The sequence below is a fragment of the Saccostrea echinata genome, unplaced genomic scaffold (genome assembly GCF_033153115.1).
Source record: "Saccostrea echinata isolate AGI-Se365-2 ecotype Australia unplaced genomic scaffold, CSIRO_AGI_Sech_v1 ptg000001l, whole genome shotgun sequence".
NCBI classification, from domain to species: domain Eukaryota; kingdom Metazoa; phylum Mollusca; class Bivalvia; order Ostreida; family Ostreidae; genus Saccostrea; species Saccostrea echinata.
This window is the reverse complement of record NW_026889750.1, coordinates 41,806,272-41,831,570: the sequence shown is the minus strand read 5'-3', so window position 1 is coordinate 41,831,570 and position 25,299 is coordinate 41,806,272. Positions and strand designations below refer to the sequence as shown.

The window sequence follows — 25,299 nt, the reverse complement described above, 5'->3', positions numbered from 1 at the left end:
AATTTCCAGTTTATTACTTTATTTTGGAAGCAATTCTTTTAATAACACTAAAATGAATGCTTAAATTTAGAAATTGAATGAAATATACAATCAGTATGCACCCCTCCCCCTCCCCTATCATGCATTGCCTCTAACCTGCACGATTAAAAACTTTTACCTAATAATTAACACAATCTAACCCAAGGTCTACCTTCCTTTTAAGCATCATAATCTATATCATTTATAGAATTTAACAGTAAAATTGAAAATGTATACATTCTTCAACGTTCAATGATTTGGATCACAGTGGCTTTGTTCATTTCTGAGACGAACTGTATCTGATGTCCGCGCCCAAGAGAAATTAATTGGAGGTCATCATAAAGATCACGATGTAACCTAACTAAAATTTATTCTATGCTTTATTATTTATTATGTACAGCATTATGTTACAAATAACAAAACGGCTGGGCGAATTTTAACTCAGACGACAATGACTTTTAATGAACACAACACAACAACAGTGGCTGACTCTCAGCTTTTTTTTAAAAGCTAACCTTGTGAACATTTAATACTGAGGTGAAAAGGTCCGTGAACGACAATATCCGAATGGTATGTTTTAATCCATTCAACAGTCACTTCCTCTTACTGAAACCACGTGGTACGAACTTCGCGCCATAAATCGAAGCATTGTTGTTATATTTGGTGGACTCCGGGATAGTTGCTTACAAAGGCAGATCACGCTAAGAAGTCAAAATGCCGCCTAGAGATTACGCAGCAGATAAAGGTTTGTAATGCTCCCAAGAAATCTGAACAATCATACATCAGCAGATGTGTAAGTTTAACATGTTTAAAATGAAATGTTTTTGTTGCAGAAAAGATCAAAACATTCCTGCGGGAGTTCTATGTAGACGGCGATGATGGTGGAAAAGACTTTGTTTATGGACAACAATTGGTAAAGACTTTAAATATTTATCTATTGTTTGTATCACTTTAAAACATTAAAGTAAATGATTAGCCATACACGAGGTATTTGAACAGATGATGCATCTTAATTTTGATTTCAATGGAGACAAAAAAGACATGTGAAATCAGTTTTGTTTTGAATTGCCTCGGGGAACTAAAATACAAAAAAGTGTGATAATATAGGCACAGATCCATGGATCAGCAGGAAGCCCATTAAAGACCCAATTTTTTTACCGTACGGTTACCTGAGGAGGGGGAGTGGTCTAAGAAGTACTGGTGTTATTTACCTGGAGAGCCCCAATACTCAAGATGTCAAAAATCCCTATACACGCTGCATTATACAGGAAGTCCGGCTTTTGGTAATCAGGGTCAACATTACGCGTTTTGTGCATAATTTTGAGTGAAAATATTTAAAATAAATTAGGTACTGAAATATAAAATTTGTAGACTTATAGCGTTTTCGTCGTTATCTTTTGAATAAAAAAAATTAAGAAGACATATCTTTTTTAAAAATCGTAAAATTAATAATAATAAAAAAAAAAAACGGGTGAAAACTACAAAGCAATCAAGTATCACTAACAAAAGGTATGGAAAACGAACCTTCTGGCATTTGTTGAGGTACCGTGGGTAGAGAATTGTCAAATTTAGAAGCATATTTATGTCCAATATTAGAAAAGAAGTCATTGAATTTATTTGCGATTTCTTGGGGGCAAGTTATTGTTTCACCGTCGACTTCTAAGTGTGTTGTTGTAGATTTGGTTTGTTTTGAGGGAAGAAATTCCTTTATACGGTCCCACATATTCTTGGTTTTACAAATTCGCATTTGGCTTCGTTGATCTGGATTCCAACTCGGTTACGTGCCGCTTTGTAAGCATTCCAATCCGCATCGGATTTGGATTTGAGTGCTTTCCGATGTAGAAAGTCACGTGTTCTCATTTCTGATAATATATTGTCATTAATCGCCAATAAAAGAAATTATTATAAAATGTTAAGTATGAATATTAAAATAAAAAGATTCCACTTATTGTGTGAACATTTATCACATCGGAATATTATTTACTTTTCTGGCGAACGATTGTGTCCAAATATTAGCCATTTCCGAGGGTCCGTGTTCTTATGCCCTGTTTACAGATTTGGACATAAAAAGAATCTTTCGTAATTCATGGCGTTAGATACAAGATACTTTATTTATATTAGTATAAATATCTTTCCTTATTTAATCCATTGCATTTTGTTATAATTTTCAATGGTGGGAGAGGGGGTCGATTGTTTCTAATTACGGCGAATTGAGTTTCTGTGTAGCCAAGTGCAAGGTCGACAAGTGCATTACGTACATTCTTAAAATCAAGGCACAGGTTGAATAAGGGGCTCGGAAGAATTTTCGGTCTGTGTTACTACAGAAACTTCTCTCTCTCCGGATCTCAGTTACTGAAAGAAGAGAGGGCTTGAATATCCGCTAATTTTTCTTCGAAAAGTTCTACAGTTATTTCGGACGTCATACCGCTAACAAGTACAAAACAGCAGTGGAGATTGAAAAAAAAATCACGAAGTCACTGTTTAATTATCTACTCATTTTTTAAAAATAAACAACCAATATAACAGCGACATGATTTTTTTAACCATAGTGTATACAAAGCGACCATTCATGCGGGACATGAAAGCGTTTGACGCGTGACTAGGTAATTGATTTCAAAACATGAAAACTCAGATTATCAGGTAGCCCACGTAGCTGGCCCGTCAATCAAATCAGAAGCTATTGTTTTTTTAATGATTGACAGGCGGTATATTATTGATCTTGAATTAGGTAGATTTTGGGGGCGTTAACATAAAATTGGGTGTTTAACTACATAACATATGGACACCATTCGAGTTATGATTGTATTTTGACAGGTCAAAATAGCCCACAGAGAACAGGTAGCCTTGACCATTGATCTAGACAACATTAATGATTTTGACCCAGAACTCAAAGACGCTATTGAAGAAAACACTCGCAGATACACTGCACTTTTTGCTGATGCCATTCAAGAGATTCTACCAGATTACAAAGAAAGAGAGGCATGTTATTAATCTTTTTTCTTTTCTTTTTTTTTCGTGAATTTAAACTTCGATGCATAATAAGTAAATAATTACATGTTTGTGCAAAAATTATAAAAAAATTTGAATTAACAAGGATTTCTTTGAATATTGAAAAGATAGAATAGATTTGCTGTGTGGTTTATTGAAGGTGGTCCACAAAGATGCCCTTGATGTTTACATCGAGCACAGGTTGCTGATGGAGCAGAGGAACCATCCTGATGGTCAAGAAATAACCAGAGACCCCAGGAATAAATACCCAGCAGAGCTTATGAGGAGATTGTAAGTTATATACTGATGATAATCTCTTGGTAGTTTTTAGTGTGAATGACAAGTTTTGGTCTGATTTCATTACATACAATGCAACAAAATAAAAAATATTTTAATGTCAACAAGAGGTGTTGACATAGATACCAAAGGTCTTTTGGTGTGTGAATACTTCTTCAGTTTTTTACACTAACGGTAGCCCGCTAGCCCGGGACACCTGAAAATTGAGGTCGGGCTACTAAACATGTCTTCGAGCTTGTCCTGCAGGGCTACTGCAATTATTATCAAACACTCACTCAAAGCATTGAAAAATTAATTTAAAAATGCACAAGTCCCAATTTTGTTATTTTCCGAATCGCCCTGTGTTTCGCGATTCTTGGTAACTTACCTTATCGCTTTACATTGCACAACACATCCACATGTGTGACAACCAACCAGTTATCAAAAGACTTATCAGATACAAAAAAAATTAAAGAGATAAACATCATGTGTTAATTAAAAAATAAGCAATTTAATTGATTAAATTATCCTTATTGAAGAAATATTCGTGTTGAAAACATTGCATGGTTTTCCTCATCCATGTCATAGCATTGTTGGTGGGTGAAACACGATCATGTATTAGGAATTGACAGATTGATAGAACAGCAATTTTAAAGGACTTATCACAATATCTTTAAAAAAATCGTAATTTTATGAAAAATATTATCTACAACCTTGTTTATTAAAATACTGAATACAATAAATGTTGTTGAAAGCATATATTAAGAGATATTGAGAGTTGAAATTCAAATACAGCAATATGCATATTACAGTCGGATTTCGGCGAAATACAGCTCTGACGTCATAGGCGACAATTCAGTGAAAGAGAGATGAGAATATGCACACTATTTACGGAGTTATCAACGACAAATGCAGCTTAATTACGAAAAATGATGAAAAAATTAATTCCTAGCGTGCTTTTCAATTACTTTAGAAACATTAACTAGTTGTAAGGTATAAGGCTTTTGAGATATTTTTGTTTTTTATTCGAACATTTAGAATCTGTACAGCTCCGATTACGGCAATGTTTCGTGATCAGAAAATTATTTTTCAAGACCGCCATCCTTTAAAAAACACAAGTAAATTAAAGTTATACAAAAAACAAAGAATAACAAAGTTGTACAATATTAAATTTGTGAATCAAATAAGTTAATACATGTGATAAGATGACAAATCAAATTGTATTGTGATGGCGAGTTTCTTCGTCTTCGCCGCGTCTCCTTCGATATCGTCGCTGCTATTTTTACAATGTTAACAGATTTTTTCTTGCTGACAATTCTAAAATATAAGGATGGACTTTAAATTTCATACAGGGGTTCAAAATTTTTTTTATCATGGTCAAGTCCAGGACTTAAAGAGTAAATTTTAGGCAAGTCCGAAGAAGAAATTTCTGAGTCCATATTTTCATGATAGATAAAATTATATTTACTTAAACCATCATTAAATTTATGTTATAATTTATTTTCATTTGTTGCATTGAATGAATAAAGACTATATGTATGAATATATGTTTTATTTTTCCTCCATACAGCATTACAGTCACTGTTACATAGTCATACATGAAAACTTTGACAAAATGAACAAAACATCGTTTTCGTATCGTCATTGTAATCAAGCCACGGCCTATCATCACGCCAGTGGCTTTGGAATTCGCGAACTCTCTTCTTGTCATAGGTTCCGTCTTTGGAATTGTTTTTTTTTTATCCCCAGCTTCATGTTCCTCACGGGGTCTTTTATTTCTCGTTCCTTTACTGGTAAAACCAAAATTTAACAAACTCATGTCATATGGGAGGAAACATGAGAAATTGCGTAAAAGCAGGTGTCTAACCGCAACGGAACATAAAAAGACGGATTGTATTTTTGAGACGTTCGTAATGTTTTATGGGTATATTAACGCCAAAAAATCCACATTTTTATTGACTACATTTGAGAATTTGCTTTATTTTTAGTTTTACGAACTTTTTTCTTAACTTAAATAAAAGATAAACAAGAAACATTGCCAAGTCCCAGGACTTTCGGCGATTCTAAATGCCGAGTCCGGATCCGGAATTTGTTAGTCTGGGACGTCGGGCTTGAGGAATTTTGAACCCCTGTCATATCGATAAAATCAGTGATTGTATCATCCACAACGCAGAAAATTCAGGTTGTATCGCGTATATTTTAGTAAGATTAAGGTGAAGAACTGATCGGCAGTTGTCGTCTTTGACGTCACAGGGTCACGTGATCGCTATCTAATTAACTTAGATTTTTAATTTAGGGGGTTTTCATTTGAGTCAATAATTGGTTAATTACCACGGTTTATCCGCAGTAAAAACACAAAATATATAAACTGTGGTCATAGTGAATGTTTTACGCTTTTAATTTCAAATAATATAGAAACAAGCGATAAGTCTTTAAAAGCTTCCATGAGCATTTATTGTTTTTGACAACACCTCAAAATTAAAAAAATAATAATAATAATTACTGCATTTGTAGTCCCCTACAGTTTAGGTTATTTCGAATCAAGTGTGTACATGACCACAACTGAACAAAATGCACAAGCTGCACACTTGCTGAATATGTCAGATATTTTTGTAACATGTAGCTTTCTTTAAATGCAAGGAATATAAAAGTTAAAGTATGAAAAAGCAACAGCTATTAAAGATTAGCCTGGGTATATATTGGTCAGTGTTGATCTTTTTATCAAACACTGAAATATATTTCACACAGATCTATACAAGCAAGCCGGTATGTTCATGTTATACAGAAATAATAATATTCTGTTTCTGATATCAATTTTCCTTTTCATACATTTTTGACTGTATCAAAGATGGACTTGCCTTGTAATGTAGATCTGGTTTTTCATATACCTGACTTTTCTTTAATACTAAGTAACCAGTTACGAACTTTTTAATCAGATTGTTTGCAGTCAAAATGTAAAAGGTAATACAGAATACCCTAAATGACTATAAATGTGGAATTTTTCAATAAGAAAAACATCTTTTGTTCAGTCATGAAGTGACATATAATTTTACTCAAAAAGAATTTTCTATTTTTAAAATTTTCCGGGGGAGGCCCCCGGTACCCCCACCAGCAGAAGGGGGAAACCCCCTCCCGCACCTACCTTACTCATCGCTTCGCGACTCCGCCAGCAGCCTTTGGCTGCTGGACAACTAATTCATGATCAGGGCTAGTAGAAATTAGAAATTGCTAGCCCTGCGGGCGACTATGGTTTAAAAGTTAGTGTCGATCCCTGTCATTCTGCCAAAATTTTGTATAGGTTTAATGATTTTAGTTACATGTAATTCTAAAATATCTACTTCACGTTCTACCAATATATGATGAAGGGGAAATTATGTTTAATTTGGACTGCTCAGCTGTCACAAGGTTTGGTAAATATTAGCATGTTTATCGGAATATATATAGACAATAGTAAAATTTAAACATATATGGCAAATTCTGATAATTGTACCAAAAGAGTAATTATACATGTTAAGATTGATGTATTTTTGAAATTTCTTTCTTTTGTAGTGAGGTGTACTTCAAGGCCCCAAGCCATGAAAAGCATCAGCTGATTCGAGAGGTGAAAGCAAACTGCATTGGAAAGCTGGTTCAGGTCAAGGGCATTGTGACAAGGACAACAGAGGTGAAACCAATGATGGTTGTGGCAACTTACACCTGTGATACATGTGGAAATGAAACTTATCAACCTGTAAGTACATACATAGAAAAAGAAAAAAAAATGTTATCGCCATTTTCACAGTATTTGTGCTAATTGTGTTGCACTTGGACCAAAAAATAAAAAGTCAAACAGCGCATTATTGACATGTTTTCTAGAAAGTACAATACCTATGCAAATGAGTCCCAAATTTTTTTTATATAAGCATTCTTACAAAAAAAGTTATGCGAAGTATAATTTTGGGCGAGACCTTGTGTTGCGGACACTACATTACACCTGTTATGTCTAAAATAAAAATATTAAAGATATTTATTTATTCCAAACTTCTTGCGGGTTTCGATTATGTACCTAATTGCAGTGAAATAAAAGAAAAATCTTATGGTTCTCTTTGAAAACAAAAATTTTATTCACATTAATGACTTGATAATTTTTTTGCCTAATTTATCTCCCTTCCTTAAGTTATCTACCTTTACAATCACACATAAGACCTATATAATTATCATGTGAAAATTAAATTGAATACTTCTAAATTTCAAATACATTTGTCATAACACCCTGGATATCTTCTTTTGTATACACCTTTGAAAATGCATAGCATTTTTGTTGCGGACACTACAAGTAACCATAAGAATAATCTTTTGTCATTTTTATAAAAATAATTGTTGATAAATGTTCATTTCTAGGCTGAATTATATACCACAGCATCAACTCTTGAAAATGTACCATATAAAAAGATGCAGAATGTGGTTTATTGAGATGAAAATAACCACATAACAAGGAGCATTAATTATTTCTTGATGTATAATTGTTTTGCAGTTTTAAAAAATGTCTATGATTTTACTTATTTTAATACAATTAAAGAAGTTATAACAAATAGTTTTATAGATAAATTCAATGAATTAAAGAATTTACTGAGGCATCCATAAATTTTTTTTTCAGTATTGAAATTGTTGCGGACACTACAATATATTGAAATATTGCTATATGACACCATATTTGGTTTTAATGGAGTAAACTTTAAATCTTAATCTCTAACTAGTTCTATATGTACAGTAAATGGTGTTATATTATAGGGAAATAAAGAAGGCTAGTCAAAAATGGCTATCCGGCCTGGAAATTAAAACCCATATATATACCAGTAAGTTTGAAGTGTTATCTTGTACAAAAATCACCATTTGTTATCTTAATCCAGTTAACTAATTGTATTATCAAAGGAGCAAAATATCAGAGAAGTGTTTCACATTTCAAAAATATTTAATGAAATAAAAAGTGAAAATAATAAATGAATGTGGTATATAGTTATTACTGTAGTGTCCGCAACACAACTGTATTAATTAGAACTAGACTTATTAATTAACAATTAACATCTTGATATATTCTTTAGTCTCCACTTATTCAGTTTTAAATACCACATGAAAATTAACTTTCAATATTTAACATAAGACTGACAATTGAAAGATTTTGAATATTATGTATAAACAAGTCGTTATGGGTGTTATTCAAAGTATGAAGTTATAGTTCCACTAAGTTTTGTAATTTTACATATTTGTATTGAATATTTGGACAATTATAGTGATGATCAATTGAAATCATGTTACATTTCTTTGAAGAAACTGTGAATTTAAAAAGCTGTTGCGGACTCTACAGCGTTGCGGACTCTACAAAACACAATATATTTGCCAGAATTCCAAGCAACACTGAGCTAAAGTCTGATATTTTTTGGTAGATAGATTAGTAGCTGTACTGGCCTCTTACATGTAAAATAAAAGAAATATAATTCATAATGCATTCCAGAATAAGCACATGTTGCGGACACTACAGAATTTTGGGACATTTTTATGCCAGTAAGAAGAAAATGTGTCATTTTCTAAAGTTTCGAAGAATCCACTCAAACTTTTCTTTATTGTTTCATTTATCATTTAACTCTAATTTTAAAATGAACCTAAAGTAAGAGTAATGCATTAACATATTTTTTTTTAAACTGCAAGTTCAAACAGTAGAATTTTATTAAATTTCATAACGTATCTGCATTTTCACATATTTAAACATTATTTCGCTAATATTTTGTTGATTTACATACAGTAAATTGCATATAACAGAGGGATAATTTCACAATGATTTGACATCTATAACTAAGAGTTTCTATTGTAAATCTCCTGAAACAAAAACTGGAAAACAAAGCCATTTTTCAGCTGCAACAGCATAATGCAAAATATACCCCGTATTTTAGGTAGTAAATCTTTAATATTTTTATTATCTAGAACATGGGAGTGTTATATATCATTTAACTTGTTAGGGGTACCATTTTGTCATAATTTGGTCATAATTGTTAAGGGTTTAATCATATATTTTGATGCAGAGTGCATTATAACATAAGTGAGTATGAAAAAACACAAATACAGTGATTCATTTTGGTGTGCGTCCCGCGTAAATTACGCACAAATTTTGCTCAGGACGCATTATTTCAATAAATGTGCATCCCAATGGACGCAATAAATTTATAGAAGGACATGTACTATTGTAAATTATTTCAGTATAATCTGATTCAAAACTTGACCGATTGCATCATATCCACGTGCTAAGCGATATGCATGAACGATTTTAACAGATATAAGGTTGCCAACAACAGGTCAGATTTAACAACTGCAGTTAAAAGCAATTATCAGAAAATATTTGAAATTTAGATAGCACAGTTCGATTATCACTGATTATGTCTATACCATGGAACGTTTCTGAAGCAAATACTAGACCTTTGTATTTAAGCTGTAACCTGTATCATTGTTTTTTTTTCCTTTTCGTTTCTTCCTTACAAGCTAAGAAGTATAAAAATTTTTTTTTTTTTTTTTCTGACTATTTGCCATTTCTTCTTAAACTCTTTTTTGACTTCATTCTGCTTCTGTGCATTTTATTACTGATACAATCAGCTGACAATGTGTGAGATCGTATGTACGATCTAAAAATAGAACCAAAGTGAACAGTGGACAATATATTATTTTTATGACACAAAATCATGTACCCTTACTTGGACAGTTAACAGTAAAAGTATAAATCACTCACAACTACAATAAAACATTTGCACTTTCGTGCAATACACTTTTTTTTATTTCACCAGAATTTCCTCTTTAACATCTAAAAATAATATATGGTACCCTTGGATTTGGACCCATTGATTTTGGCATGGGACTCATTGTTGTCATTAAGAGGGGTCCTTTGGACCCATGATAACCATTTTCAAAATGAATCACTGCAAATACTGTGAAAATGGCGTATGTATATACTATATATGCTACCTGCTGATTAGTATTAAGTGATATACTTCTAAAAATATTCTTGTAACTTTAAGAGTATATAACACTGGTGTTCTATCTAGCTGATGTGTCTTAACTTCAACTTCAGTGAGAAGGAGCTCCATGTCAAGTTCAGAAATTTATATGTACATGACATAGCTAAATTAGATTAGTAGCCTTTACTATAAAAGTTCAGGAATTCAGATGTATGACTTAGCTAAATTAGACTAGTACCTTTACTGTATAAAAGGAGGTACAAATATTCCAAAGGAAATTATCTGGATGAACATAGTCCATATATTTAGAAATATTTAGAAATGTTTACTTAAAACCCGATAACTGGTGAACAATTTAACACTTGTCTGACATTCAAGTTAATTCCCAGAACACTTTTTAAAGGGAACCTGCAGTGGCTCTTTATTTTTAAATATGTTGAAGATCATGGTAAAATAAAACTAAAGAAAAAAACCGCACCAAAATCTATGCACAACTAACGAAGCTGTTGAGCAAAAACCCTATTTCACACCTGAGCGATTTTCTGAAACGCTCAGCTTTTGGGCCTTAGCCGCTGTGACGTCATAACATGTACCTGCAATTTTGAATGCATAGAATACGGTGGAAACACGATGAGGATTTTTAATGTTTTTTCATTAATTTTTAGGGATTTTGTGAATATTAAATTAACTATGACTATAGTATTAGTTCCTAGTTTTGTTTGAAATTAGTTTAGTGAATATTTTTTCATCATTTCTTTGTGTGTGGTTACAGACTTGTGGTAAAAATTTGTCTGGACCGACAACTTTTAAGAAAACATCGGTCCAGATGACCGTTTGAAAAAATCGAGCGTGATGCAAATTTAATAAAGGTCGGGATCGGGATGCGCAGCTGAGGGTCACAAACACAGGAAAAATGGCCGCATACGCGGCGTGTTGACGATAGCCAATTAAATTTGTTATAGCAAAGTCATAAAACATGTCATTTATGTCTTTTATTAAAGACTTTCTATCCCAAGGAAGGAAACTTGTAAGATTGAAGGCTGTTGAAAATAATCCAGGGCATTTTGGTGCTGTTATTCATATGACTTTCACAGCGTCAAAATAAGGTACATGTACCTGGTCTGACAAAACTTTGACTGGTCCGACAGAATATTTGACTTTGTCCGACCAAATGTCTGACAATGATTTGAAAATTTCGACAAGTCTGGGTTATAATAAGTAACGATACTAGGAATCGCCAAAAATCATCGATTCATATTTTCCAATAATTAGGAATCGATGGATTATGCCAATTATATCATAATTTTTTTTTTCCTTCCAAATATGTATTGACATTTTTTAGCTCACCTGAGCTGAAGGCTCAAGTGAGCTTTTCTGATCAAAATTTGTCCGTTGTCTGTCGTCGGCGTTGGCGTCGTCGGCGTCGTTGTTGTCGTAAACTTTTCACATTTTCATCTTCTTCTCCAGAACTACTGGGCCAATTTCAATCAAACTTGGCACAAAGTATCCTTGGGTGAAGGGGTTTCAAGTTTGTTCAAATGAAGGGCCACGCCCTCCTCCAAGGGGAGATAATTACGAAATAGCAAAAAATTAATGGCATTATTGAAAAATCTTCTTCTCAAGAACCAGTGGGCCAGGAAAGATGAAACTCATGTGGAATTATTGTCAGGTAGTGTAGATTCAAGTTTGTTCAAATCATGACCCCCGGGGATAGGGTGGGGTCACAATGGACGATCAAAGTTTTACATAGGAATATATAGGAAAAATCTTTAAAAATCTTCTTCTCAAGAACAGCAAAGCTATGATTGGTCATATTTATTTGAAAGCATCCTCAGGTGGTGTAGATTCAAGTTTGTACAAATCATGACCCCCGGGGGTAGGGTGGGGCCACATTGGACGATCAAAGTTTTACATAGGAATATATAGGAAAAATCTTCAAAAATCTTCTTCTCAAGAACAGAAAAGCTATGATTGGTCATATTTATTTGGAAGCATCCTCAGGTGGTGTAGATTCAAGTTTGTACAAATCATGACCCCCGGGGGTAGGGTGGGGTCACAATGGACGATCAAAGTTTTACATAGGAATATATAGGAAAAATCTTCAAAAATCTTCTTCTCAAGAACAGAAAAGCTATGATTAGTCATATTTATGTGGAAGCATCCTTAGGTGGTGTAGATTCAAGTTTGTTCAAATCATGACCCCCAGGGGTAGGGTGGGGCCACATTGGACGATCAATGTTTAACATAGGTGTACATAGGAAAAATCTTCAAAAATCTTCTTCTCAAGAACAGCAAAGCTATGATTGGTCATATTTATGTGGAAGCATCCTCAGGTGGTGTAGATTCAAGTTTGTTCAAATTATGACCCCTGGGGGTAGGGTGGGGCCACAATGGACGATCAAAGTTTTACATAGGAATATATAGGAAAAATCTTTAAAAATCTCGAGAACAGCAAAGCCACGGTTTGTCATATTTATACGGAAGCATCCTCAGATAGTGTAGATTCAAGTTTGTTCAAATCATGACGACCACCCCCCACCCCCCCCCCCCCCCACTCCATTTTTAGGGTAGGTTGGGACCACTTATGCATTTAAGCTTTTCAATACTAAACTGATTTTTCCTTTTTTCCTAGCCACAGTGCTCAGGTGAGCGATGTGGCCCTTGGGCCTCTTGTTAAAATTCTATTTGTAAGCAATAATCACAAAAAGACAGTACACAAACGTACGTTAATAAAAGAAAACATTTCTAATTTAAATAAAAAATAGTAGGTACAGGGTTAGTGTATAGGTCCCTGGTAAGTACTTATTTGATGTTTGCTGTTGTATTCTTTGAAAAGAGAAAGTATAGAATATATATTTTTCTATTACTTAGTATTGGGAAGTACATAGAATTAATATGAGAGAGTGAGTGAGAGATTCCCTTGTTTAACCCCCCTCCCCATATAATTGATTCAACAAATGTTATTTAATTTTATGTTCTTCGTTATATCTTCAATATCAGTAACATTTTTATTATTAAATTGGATTGTTCATTTTTAACGTCAGTTGAATTTATTAGTACCCCCCCCCCCCTCCCAACACACACACACACACATAATTTTTTGATTCAAACAAGTGCTTCTGTATTCATCTTTCTTACATAATCTGTCAAAGCCATTTTAAAATAAATTTCTTGCTTATTCAACTTTTATTTATTCGTGTTTCTTATTTTACTACAACAGGGACCTGTAACATGTTCGTCTCCCTGGTTACATACGAAATCCACGTGTTTCACCTGTCAATCAAAATCACTCGACGCAATCTTGAATGGTGCAATTTGAGACATTCATCGGCTCCTTTGTCAAATACATAGTGGGACATAAGTAAATAGCCGGAGGCACCGAATGTTTATCACACCTTTCCAAGTCATCGGTCTTGACCATAGCAAGTGTATTAATCACGTAATCCCAAGTCCTACCCCACCACACGTGTAAATAAAACCGATTACCAAGAACTTGTTGAAAAATCTGATAGATTAGATTTACACTTTAATTAATTAAAACTGTTTAGTCTGTCAAATGGTGATTTGTATACAGTTTTAAAAAAATATACAAAACACACGTATATTCACCTAACTTTTTGTTCATATTTTACTGAATTATAATATATTGTCTGTTGAATTAGTGATAACTTGAAAAAATGATTTTTTTTTCTCAGTTGACATGTTATTCTTCTAAATTCAACATACATTTAGAATTTAAATTATTCATAAAACCGCTAACGATCGGAATTACATATGAGTTTTGTTTCCGAATCTATTACAGATTTGATAAGGGGAGGGGGGTCTTCTGTAATTAGGACCGTAGACTATTATTTGAAGAACCGGGTACTTTACAGTTCTGCACTTTGTATGCATATTTTTTTAACCTTAATGTGTTTTTAAAAAAAATTATATCAAAGATATCTGAAGACTACATAAGAAGGATATGATGAGAGAGAGAGACAGAGAGAGAGATGAGAGTGGTTAAGATTTATTTAGCATTGCAGACACACTATTTGATATAATGTAACGTGTTTTAAATTTTTATTTTGTAAATTAATTTTAATTAGTACAGTGACAGAAAAAAAATTATAAGTACATTACCATAATTAGGAGTACACGGGTATCATTATTTAACAATTAGTTTTAATTACTTGTATATTGAGAATGACCCGATTTTTGAAAATATATTTGGTTGTGACTTTGAAGTAAAATTAAATTGATAATATTGTTGCTGCTGATTGCTAAATGGTAACAACTGATTATCAAATTTAGACATAGAAGAATTTTTATCCAGACGAGAAAATTGTCAATTATCATTAAGCCGATAGTTATGAAGATCTTGTGAAATAGTTAACAGCTTGATGAACGAACTGTTTTAGGACATTGAAAATATAGAATTGAAAATTCCTGTATTTTGGTTTTGATGAATTTTTTTTACAGTCATATTCAGTAGGCTGTAACAGGGAGATATATACAGGAACTTTAATTGTAGTATACACGACCCTGGCTGTAGGCTGTTTTGAAATCTAAATGCCTCGTTAGAATCGGTTTCTGGTTCAGCCTAGCAAGGTCTTATGCAAAGTTCAATAATTATTCCGTCTGAATTTTTAAAAATTAAAGACCAATGCCTCATATCAAAGCTAAAATAGTCGTTGTTTTCCAAGTTAATCTCATTGCCGTTAATACTGACCCGCTTATGCGGTACATGTTGTGACGTCACGCCAGTAGAGCCTCGTTATCGATCATTTCTATTTTCGCTTGATTGGATTTTCAAAACAGGTAAAAATAGGCACTTTTAAAGCGCGATAACTTCGTTATTTGTGCATAGATTTCGATGCGGTTTTTTTCTTTCGTATTATTTTATCGTGATCTTTATCATTTCAAAAAATAAAACGCTACTGCAGGTAATCTTTAACAAAATAACTTTTTAGAAAATGAAAAGTTTCTTTTTATTGGTTGTGAAAAATTCTAGCACAGAAGTAACATATACATTACAAAAATATTCTTTAGACGATGTTCAACAAAGATAAAAATATGAGATTTGACTGAACTTAAATTAAGTTCTCTCTAATTATATGCATTTTGTATTTACAGATAAACTCTCCATCTTTTATGCCTTTGATTATGTGCCCTAGTCAAGAATGTACCACCAACAGATCTGGTGGAAGATTGTATTTACAGAGTCGTGGCTCAAAGTTTGTCAAGTTCCAGGAAATCAAAATACAAGAGCATGTACGTATATGAATGATACATATATACATAGATATTGACTGGAGTTTAGGGCAACATTGATTATGTTAGCCCCCAAGGGATGAAATATCACCCAATGTGGAGCGGAGGGCAATATTTTCATCCCGAGGGGGCTTAAACAATTAATTTTGCCCGAAAATAACGTCAATAATTGTTTTGTTCTATAAAAAAAAAAACAATCAATGAAATAGTATTTTGATTTTATTCATTAACATTCAGCAACTCAACTGCAGAGCTACCAGCCCTTAAGACTTTGGGTGTAAGGCTTACATCACAATAAATCAGTTTACTAACCAGAATGAGAATCAATAATATTGGGGGAAAACTCTCTTTGCAGATCAATGGTACAAATTAAATGACCATCAATTTTTTTCGGAGGAGCTAATATCAATTATGTTGACTGTTCTTGATATAGAGAATATAGAGACTTTTCTTCACAGAATATAACAAATATGTTTATCCTAATGTCACATCACAGTTACTGCTATTGCAATTTAGTCCAATTTTTTTAGTTCTGCATATTAATTATAACCCTCGCTCCGAAGGAGAGGGGGGTATACTGTTTTACCCTTGTGTGTCTGTGTCTGTCCATACCAAATTTTCGTCACAGTTTTTCAGCAACTACTCAGCGTAGATGCTTGAAATTTTAGCACAATCTTTCTTTAGGCATGCCATATGGTGGGAGTCATTTTTGTTCAAATCGGATGTCAACTTCCTGTTCATGCATGCATCTGTCCTTAACAAATTTTTGACACAGTTTTCTCAGCAACTGCTCATCACAGATGATTGAAATTTTAGCACACTCTTTGTTTAGGCATGCCATATGGTGGGATTCATTTTTGATTGAATCCGATGTCAACTTCTTGTTTATCCGTTTGTCTGTCTGTTCCAAATTTCCGTCACAGTTTTCTCAACAACTGCTCAGTGCAGATCTTGAAATTTTAGCACAATCTTTGTTTAGGTGTGCCAAATGGTGGGATTCATTTTGTATGAATTCGATGTATTACTAGTGAGCATTCGTTCACAGACTTCTTGTTTTATATAATTACAAAGAAGAAATTTTTTCCCCCGATTAGAAAAACAAACCTATTGGCAGCTTCACAATTTGTATGAAAATCAGCAACAATGAGCACAGTTAACCTTTTTACTTCTTACACAATTAACAGAGGGAGATAATGTTTATCTCTATTCATACAAGCAGAGAAAAAAACTTCAGTGTTCACACCTCTATGAATATATACACTAATAAACTCATAGCATTTAGTGTTGGATAAAAAGAAATTATTTGAATGATATCACTGATTTCAGAGTGATCAAGTTCCAGTGGGAAATATTCCCAGAAGTATGACGGTGATATGCCGTGGGGAAACGACGAGATGTGCCTTGCCAGGGGACCATATCAGCATAACAGGTGTATCCTTAACTCAGAATCTATTCTCTGTGTCGGTTCTCTGTGTTATCAAGGATAAGTAAAAGATATCTTACGACTAAGACAAAAATATCCGCATTCCTTAAAAAGTATCTAAGCTGTAGTAGGTCACAAAAAATCTTATATTTCTATTACATGAGATTACATTGTAAAAATATTGTTGAACTAGATAAATATATTTATTAAACAAAAAAACTACAGAGTCGTCAAATTTTTATCTTAGTCGTAAGATTTTTTGTGAAAAGTGTCAATGCTCTCTTTTTTTTTTCAATTATTAGGCATTTTTGTTTAAGAAAAAACATACTTTGCAGAATTCAGCTTTCATAAGATCTTCAGATTTCAGATAGTTCAGAATTAATATTGAATTCAAGTTAGATATTTCCTTAACTCGGTGAAGGTATTTCTACCTTTGATGAAACAAGGTTATGGACAACTTCAACAGGGACTTTTGTCAGAAACATACATGGAAGCACATGTAAGTGAAATTGATATAAAATGGCATGTGTGTTAAAACTTCTATGTGTTTTTGAAAGTCTTGAAATAGCATTGAATTCATTTACACTATTTAAAAAGAGATCTACTGCTTTATGATATCTTAATTCCAAGAATTCATATTTAACAATTGTTAAGGTAATTTTACTTTTGGTATACAGAGAGTTGTAAAGATGAATAAAACAGAGGATGACGAATTAGGAGCTGAGGAGTTGACAGAAGATGAAATCAAACAGGTGGCAGAGGATGATTTCTATGATAAACTGGCTAGCAGCATTGCACCTGAGATCTATGGACATGAGGATGTTAAAAAGGCCCTCCTATTACTTCTGGTAGGGGGAGTGGACAAATCTCCTCGAGGCATGAAAATCAGAGGTAGAGGATATTACTTTACTCAAATATTATTGTTTGACACATTTTGTTTGTTGCATTTGTATGTAAATGTCAATAATGTTTCAAACATTGATATGTATGAAATGTGTGTTCCTTTAGGTAACATCAACATCTGTTTGATGGGAGACCCTGGTGTGGCCAAGTCTCAGTTGCTATCATACATTGACAGATTGGCTCCTAGAAGTAAGATTCTTGCAGCAGAGCCCCCATTTATATTTGTGGAGTTGTAAATTTAATGCAATATATGTAATTAAGTATGAATGAGTAGATTAGATGTTCTTTTGATCTTTCATCGCAAAAAATTTAAAATATGAACTCTTATTTATGCAATTTTAACTTTAGGTCAGTACACCACTGGACGGGGATCCTCAGGGGTTGGTCTGACAGCAGCCGTGATGAAGGACCCAATCACAGGAGAGATGACTCTAGAGGGCGGAGCGTTGGTCCTGGCTGATCAGGGCGTGTGTTGTATTGATGAGTTTGACAAGATGATGGAGGCAGATAGGACTGCAATCCACGAGGTCATGGAGCAGCAAACCATCTCCATTGCTAAGGTAACATTTTCTTATCTTTAGTAGGTTACTAAAGTTTGGAATTCAGCATTTTTTAGCTCACCTCGACGAAGTCGAGATGAGCTTATGCTATACCGTCGGCGTTAGCGTCGGCGTCCCAGGTTAAAGTTTTAGGAGCAAGTCCCATTCCCAAGTAACTATAAGCCCTACCTGGACCAAACTTGCATGGATGATGCATCTAGGGATGGACACTACCACACTTGCTTCGGATGCTGGATCTGACCTAGATTTTCCAGATGAGTGACCAGGTTGAAGTTTTAGGAGCAGGTCCATTCCCAAGTAACTATAAGCCCTACCTGGATCAAACTTGCATGGATGATGCATCTAGGGATGGACACTACCACACTTGCTTCGGATGCTGGATCTGACCTAGATTTTCCGGATGAGTGACCAGGTTAAAGTTTTAGGAGCAGGTCCAATTCCCAAGTAACTATAAGCCCTACCTGGACCAAACTTTCATGGATGATGCATCTAGGGATGGACACTACCACACTTGCTTCGGATGCTGGATCTGACCTAGATTTTCCAGATGAGTGACCAGGTTAAAGTTTTAGGAGCAGGTCCCATTCCCAAGTAACTATAAGCCCTACCTGGACCAAACTTGCATGGATGATGCATCTAGGGATGGACACTACCACACTTGCTTCGGATGCTGGATCTGACCTAGATTTTCAGGTGAGTGACCAGGTTAAAGTTTTAGGAGCAGGTCCCATTCCCAAGTAACCATAAGCCCTACCTTTTCAAAACTTGCATGGATGATGCATCTAGGGATGGACACTATCACACTTGCTTAGGATGCTGGATCTGACCTAGATTTTCTGGATGAGTGACAAGGTTAAAGTTTTAGGAGCAGGTCCATTCCCAAGTAACTGTAAGCCCTACCTTGACAAAACTTGCATGGATGATGCATCTAGGGATGGACATGGCTACACTTCCTTCGGATGCTGGATCTGACCTAGATTTTCTGGATGAGTGACCAGGTTAAAGTTTTAGGAGCAGGTCCATTCCCAAGTAACTATAAGCCTACCTGGACCAAACTTGCATGGATGATGCATCTAGGGATGGACACTACCACACTTGCTTCGGATGCTGGATCCGACCTAGATTTTCCAGATGAGTGACCAGGTTTAGATTTAGGAGTAGTCTCGTTCCCAAGTAACTATAAGCCCTACCTGGACCAAACTTTCATGGATGATGCATCTAGGGATGTACACTAACCAACCTGCTTTGAATGCTGGATCTGACCTAGATTTTCCACATGAGTGAATTTTAGCCATATTTTAACCAAATTAGCATGGATGATGTATCTAGGGATGGACACTTCCAGACTTGCCTTGGATTCTGAATCTGATGTACATTTTCCAGATGAGTGACCAGGGTAATTTTTTTGGAGTAGCTATATAATATTATGGCCTGTTATGATTAAACTTGCATAGATGGTGCATCTAAGGATGAAAACTTCCAGACTTGCTTTGGATGTTGGAACTGACCAAAATTTTCTTGATTACTAAACAGGTCAAAAGTTTTTTGAGCAGGTCTATAATTAAATCAAACTTGCATGGATATTGATCTTTGGATGTACCCTAACTAGAAAAAAAATATGATGTGAAATTTGCCTTACATGTAGATAACATTCGTCGAGGTGAGCTTCGTAATCTTTGATTACCTATGTTTCCCTGATTTAACTAGTATCCCAAAACGGTACCCTTTTCCAAAAAAAAAAAACAAAAAAAAAAAATTATTTTTCTCAATTTTCAAAATAAAAATACCCAATTTAACACATAGTTTAACAACCTATATTGGAAGTGTCTGATATTACTGACATATTTAAAAACATGAGAACAAGAGATATTAATATGTAAAACAGATTTCTTGTTGTTTATTCTTTAGAACGTAAGTGAATAGCTGTTAATTTAAATATACATGACATTTCGTAATATGATTGAAAATTCCAAATTTGTTCTGTTTCAATTCTATTTTTAGCTAAATAGCTAACCAGTACCATTCCCTATTGTTTTTAAAAGATGCTGTGGATTTGCATTTTAAAGATGTCTGTCATTTTTCACGAGATCTCGGGGGTAATGATTGATAGATTAGTTGTCAAAATATGGAGAGCAGCAATATAGTCATTTGGACAACTGAAGAGTTGGAGAATTTTGCATTGCTAACTTTTAAAATTTTTACTTTACAAACTTTCATTGTGGGAATTAATTGCAAAAATAAGGAAGACATGTTAATTGTGTATAATATAAACAGTGTATAATATGATGAATTTAGTATCGTTTGAAGTTAGTTTAATTTTGCCAAATTGTCAAAAAAATGATCCTCACACAATCATTTACACATTCTCGGTATTAATTTCTTAAAACACTGAGATATGACATTACGTTGTAATTGGAATATTGCATTTTTTTTTGCCATTAGACACCTTTTGAAATATTAAAAAATTGCTTTTTAGATAATAATTACCTACTTTCACTATTGTTATGAATTTTGTAGGCTGGAATCATGACAAGTTTAAATGCTCGAGTCTCCATTCTGGCTGCAGCTAACCCAGCATATGGTCGATACAACCCCAAAAAGTCTATTGAGCAGAATATCCAGCTGCCCGCTGCACTACTGTCTAGGTTTGATTTGCTGTGGCTGATACAAGACAAGGCAGACAGAGAAAATGATTTGAGACTGGCTCAGCACATCACATATGTCCACCAACATAATGTTCAGCCACCATCGCAGTTCACTCCCTTGGATATGAAACTGATGAGGTAGAAAAATTATTACAGTAGATAATTGATTTTTTGAATTTCACCTGCTCTTATTTTTTATCTTGCATTAAAGGATCAGGATTTTAAAATTTACTTGTGTAAAGCACGTTGTAACCCAGAATGGTCCACTTTGAAGCCCATACATTCGTATGTGATTAGTTCACAATGATAAAATTTGTATATTGTGATGGAGATGTACATCTGCTCATATTTTTTTCATGCCAGAGTAAAAATGGCTTACCATGCAGGGCTCGACATTAACTTTTTTCCCTACTTGTCCATTCGGACAAGTGACCAAGACATTTACTTGTCCCAACTTCAACTTCACTTGTCCAAAAAATTTTCAATTAAGATCTAATACTGTTAACTGAAAAACTAAAAATAAAGTCCATTACATGTGCATGATGTTATTTACAAATACAACAAACACATAAAACAAAATCTTATCTAGACTTTCTGTCCTCACAACATAAATGCTGTCAACATAAAACAAGAATCCAAACCGTCAGTTCCATGCCGATCGAGTGTACTCAATTACATAGCGATCTATATCGGGATCAAAGTTCGGTTTTTATGTACTGTTTCCGTCTTAAAGTACCGGCAAACTTTCAACAGTCGTTCTTTTAAATATTTAGAGACTTCTTTACATAAAAATGCACTTGTCCAATCGGACAAGTGCCCAGCAATATTCACTTGTCCGTATTTTTTTTCCACTGGTACCGGACAAGCGGACAAGCGTTAATGTCGAGCCCTGCCATGGAATCGTAATTGTGTTTGGGGGGGGGGGGGGATGTTCATGGATCACCCTTGCCCCCAAAGAGCAAGGGCCACTTAGGGCCTTTTTTGGCCCTGTAAATTTCTGAAAAATTAAAACTGCATAGTTTTAGTCGAAAAGGCAATAAATATCACTTGAACACTTGGTGACTGAATTTTTACTAAAAATGACGTAATTTTCTTGATAGTCAATGCATTATAACGTCATAAATTGCGTCATTATTCACATATCCCGAATATTTCTTCAAAAATGGTCAAAATATGATGCTATTTTTCAATATTTCGTATACAGCACAACCTCCGATCCAAAATGTGCAAATATATTACGAAAGAACTGCTCATTAAGATTATAAAATATATTTTAATTTTTGGATCGAGGGGTGTGCTCATATTTTAATTCTTTGTTGAAGGTTTTCAAATTCGCCTGTTTTCTGCAAAATTCAAGAACATTGCAATTTCACACAACCTGTTTTCGAGTACCTGGACTCTTTAGAGGAAACTTTTATATACAAACTGAAAGCGCCAAGTCTCTACTTTATATTGATGTTAAGAAAGGGACATAGTGTGTTAGTGGATAAATTGATTTATCTACAGGGCCATTTTATGCATAAAGTGAACCTAGCTCTTTATATCCTTTTAAATCATAACCTCGTCAACATATCTTTTCTTATTTTGGTTGCCCTCGAACATTAACCCTCATATCAAATGATTCTACAGTATTTTGATCACTTTTGATAATTTAGGTAAAAAGATTTTTAACTTGGTTTCTCTTTAATTTCATGTAAAGTGGACAAGGTCTTCAAGTACAGGTATTTAACATTTTTGCAGACGGTATATTGCCCTGTGTAAGAAGAAACAGCCAGTGATTCCAGAGAATTTGTCAGATTACATCACTGGTGCTTATGTAGAAATGAGGAAGGAGGCTAGAAACAGTAAGGACACCACATTTACTTCCGCTCGCACTCTGCTTGCCATCCTCCGTCTTTCCACGGCTCTTGCCAGGCTGCGATTGGCTGATATGGTGGAAAAGGAAGATGTTAATGAGGCAATGAGACTGATGGAAATGTCCAAGGATTCACTGAATCCAGCTCATGAAATGCACAACAGGTAAAGTGAAAGCCCTATTGTTTTACTTTGATGTTAGTAATAATTAAAGGAAATAGGAAGGATTTAATGTAAACATAGCATGAAATTGCATCTAAGGTATTTCCATGATGATGACATTTATTTTCAGAGCCCACAATGTGACTGATCAGATATTCAGCATCGTCCGAGAAATGGCTCCTTCTAAGGGTCTGAGGTCAGTGAAGATTTCAGAGGTCATGGAACAGTGTGTTTCCAAGGGGTTCAAGCCAGATCAGGTGGATGCTTGTATAGAGGAATATGAAGAACTGAATGTCTGGCAAACAAACCAGGCACACACTAAGATCACTTTTATCTGAGCCAGGATTGGCCATATTACAGTCACCTGGAGGTGCAGCTATGCCAAACACTGTTTATGTGAGGAACAAATTTCCCTCTGGAGTAGATCAAGACATTTAACTTTATTTGACAAATACTGAAAATGACAGAAAAATGATTTATTGAACAGTTTGAATGATTTTATGTTTTGTAAGTAATTTTATACACATATTTTTGTTCAGGTGCCACCAATTATGTGTTCGAAAGCAAGCTTGGAATTCACTGTGTTCATGATAAGGTATATACTGTATTGTTCAAAGCTGACATTTTTATGATGTATATAGTATTTATAGAAATGGAATTTAATGAAATAAATAATGTAAGCAAAATTTTGTCATTCGATTAAAAGACACTGCCCATTATTGATAAGCATATGCAGTTGATCAAAGTAATTTTTTAAAAAAGGTAACTAGAAAGAAAGCTTCCAAACTACGGAACATCTAGCAGGCAATCTGTTTGCTTTCACTGAAAGAAGGAGGGTATTCATTTCGGTCTGTCTGTCCTTCTGTTTTGTGTGTAACCCTATGAGCTTTTACAATCAAATTATATACATGTATATCAATTCCCTATGGCTTAGAAGACCCCTATTGATTTAAAGGTCAAAGCCAGAGATTCATACATTTTGTGTGTAACACTTGTTTGCAGACAGTATGTGAAATTTTAAACCTTTAGTTATTATACCCCCCGCAAACGAAGTTTGGGGGGGTATATTGGAATCAGCATGTGCGTCTGTCTGTCTGTAAACGAGATTTTTTCCGGACCATTTCTTGGAAACTGTTGCAAGGATTTGTCTGAAAATTTGTACACTTATTATTCGCCATATGAAGGTGTGCACCTGGTATTCTCATTATGAATGGATAATTTTTTTGCATTTTACAGGTGGTTTTTTTTTTTCATTTTTATTATGTGGTTTTGTCTGGATCTGTTCCCAGAGACTATTGCATAGATTTGTATGAAAATTTGTACACTTATTATTTACCATATGAAGATGTGCACCTGGTATTTTCAACATTTTTTGATAATTTTTCTGCATTTTACAGGTGGTTTTTTTTTTTTTTTTTTTATTGACTTAGTCATTTCGGGTTCATGTCTAAGGTTTGAGATAATGAAATCAAGAACATCTGTACAAAAATGTGAACTACAGCTTAAAACTACTCATTAGAACTAAAAAAAAAATCATAAAGTATTAAAAACAGTTTTTACATTACACAGCAGATAGTGTAAATCCATTTGTCCCTTGGGAGTAATGAGTGGACATGCATCCAGTTAAAGATTAATTAATGAGTTCAGTGTGGGAAGCTGTTAGGGCATCTCTGATCAAGCAGGTCTTATCTATATCTCCTGGGAATTGGGCAGAAAGAAATAAAGATCTCTGTTGTCTAAGTCTCTTAATTGTAATTTATGTCTGTCAAAATACATAGTTACTGGAACCAGCCTTTTATTAGGTCACCTGAGTCACTCAGGTGACCTATTGCTATCTGTTTTCATCCGTCATCGTGCGTCGTGTGTAAACTTTTCACATTTTCGACTTCTTCTCAAGAACCACTGGGCCAATTTTCACCAAACTTGACACAAACTATCCTTGGGTAAAGATGATTCAAGTTTGTTGAAATGAAGGGCAACGCCTTCTTCCAAGGGGAGATAATTAAGAATTAGTGAAAAATTAATGGTATCTTTTAAAAAATCTTCTTCTCAAGAACCACTGGACCAGGTAAGATGAAATTTGTATGGAAACATCCTCAGGTAGTGTAGACTCAAGTTTGTTCAAATCATAACCCCCAGGGGTAGGGTGGGATCACAATGGAGGATCAAAGTTTTACATAGAAATATATAGGAAAAATCTTTAAAAATCTTCTCAAGAACAGCTAAGCCCTGATTGC

At 34.3% G+C, this 25,299-nt stretch overlaps 1 protein-coding gene across 1 annotated transcript; it reads left to right on the top strand.

The window, feature by feature from the left end:
- Window positions 1-665: 665 nt before the first annotated feature.
- Window positions 666-23,732, top strand: LOC133191872 (DNA replication licensing factor mcm7-like). Its single transcript, XM_061327618.1, has 14 exons — window positions 666-763; window positions 852-931; window positions 2,833-2,997; window positions 3,167-3,297; window positions 6,832-7,012; window positions 15,378-15,515; window positions 16,842-16,946; window positions 17,360-17,437; window positions 17,616-17,829; window positions 17,947-18,030; window positions 18,190-18,401; window positions 20,919-21,184; window positions 22,787-23,065; window positions 23,193-23,732. The coding sequence occupies exons 1-14, from the start codon at window positions 733-735 to the stop codon at window positions 23,398-23,400; spliced, it is 2,172 nt and encodes a 723-aa protein (XP_061183602.1). The 5' UTR covers window positions 666-732; the 3' UTR covers window positions 23,401-23,732.
- The last annotated feature ends 1,567 nt before the right edge of the window (window positions 23,733-25,299 follow it).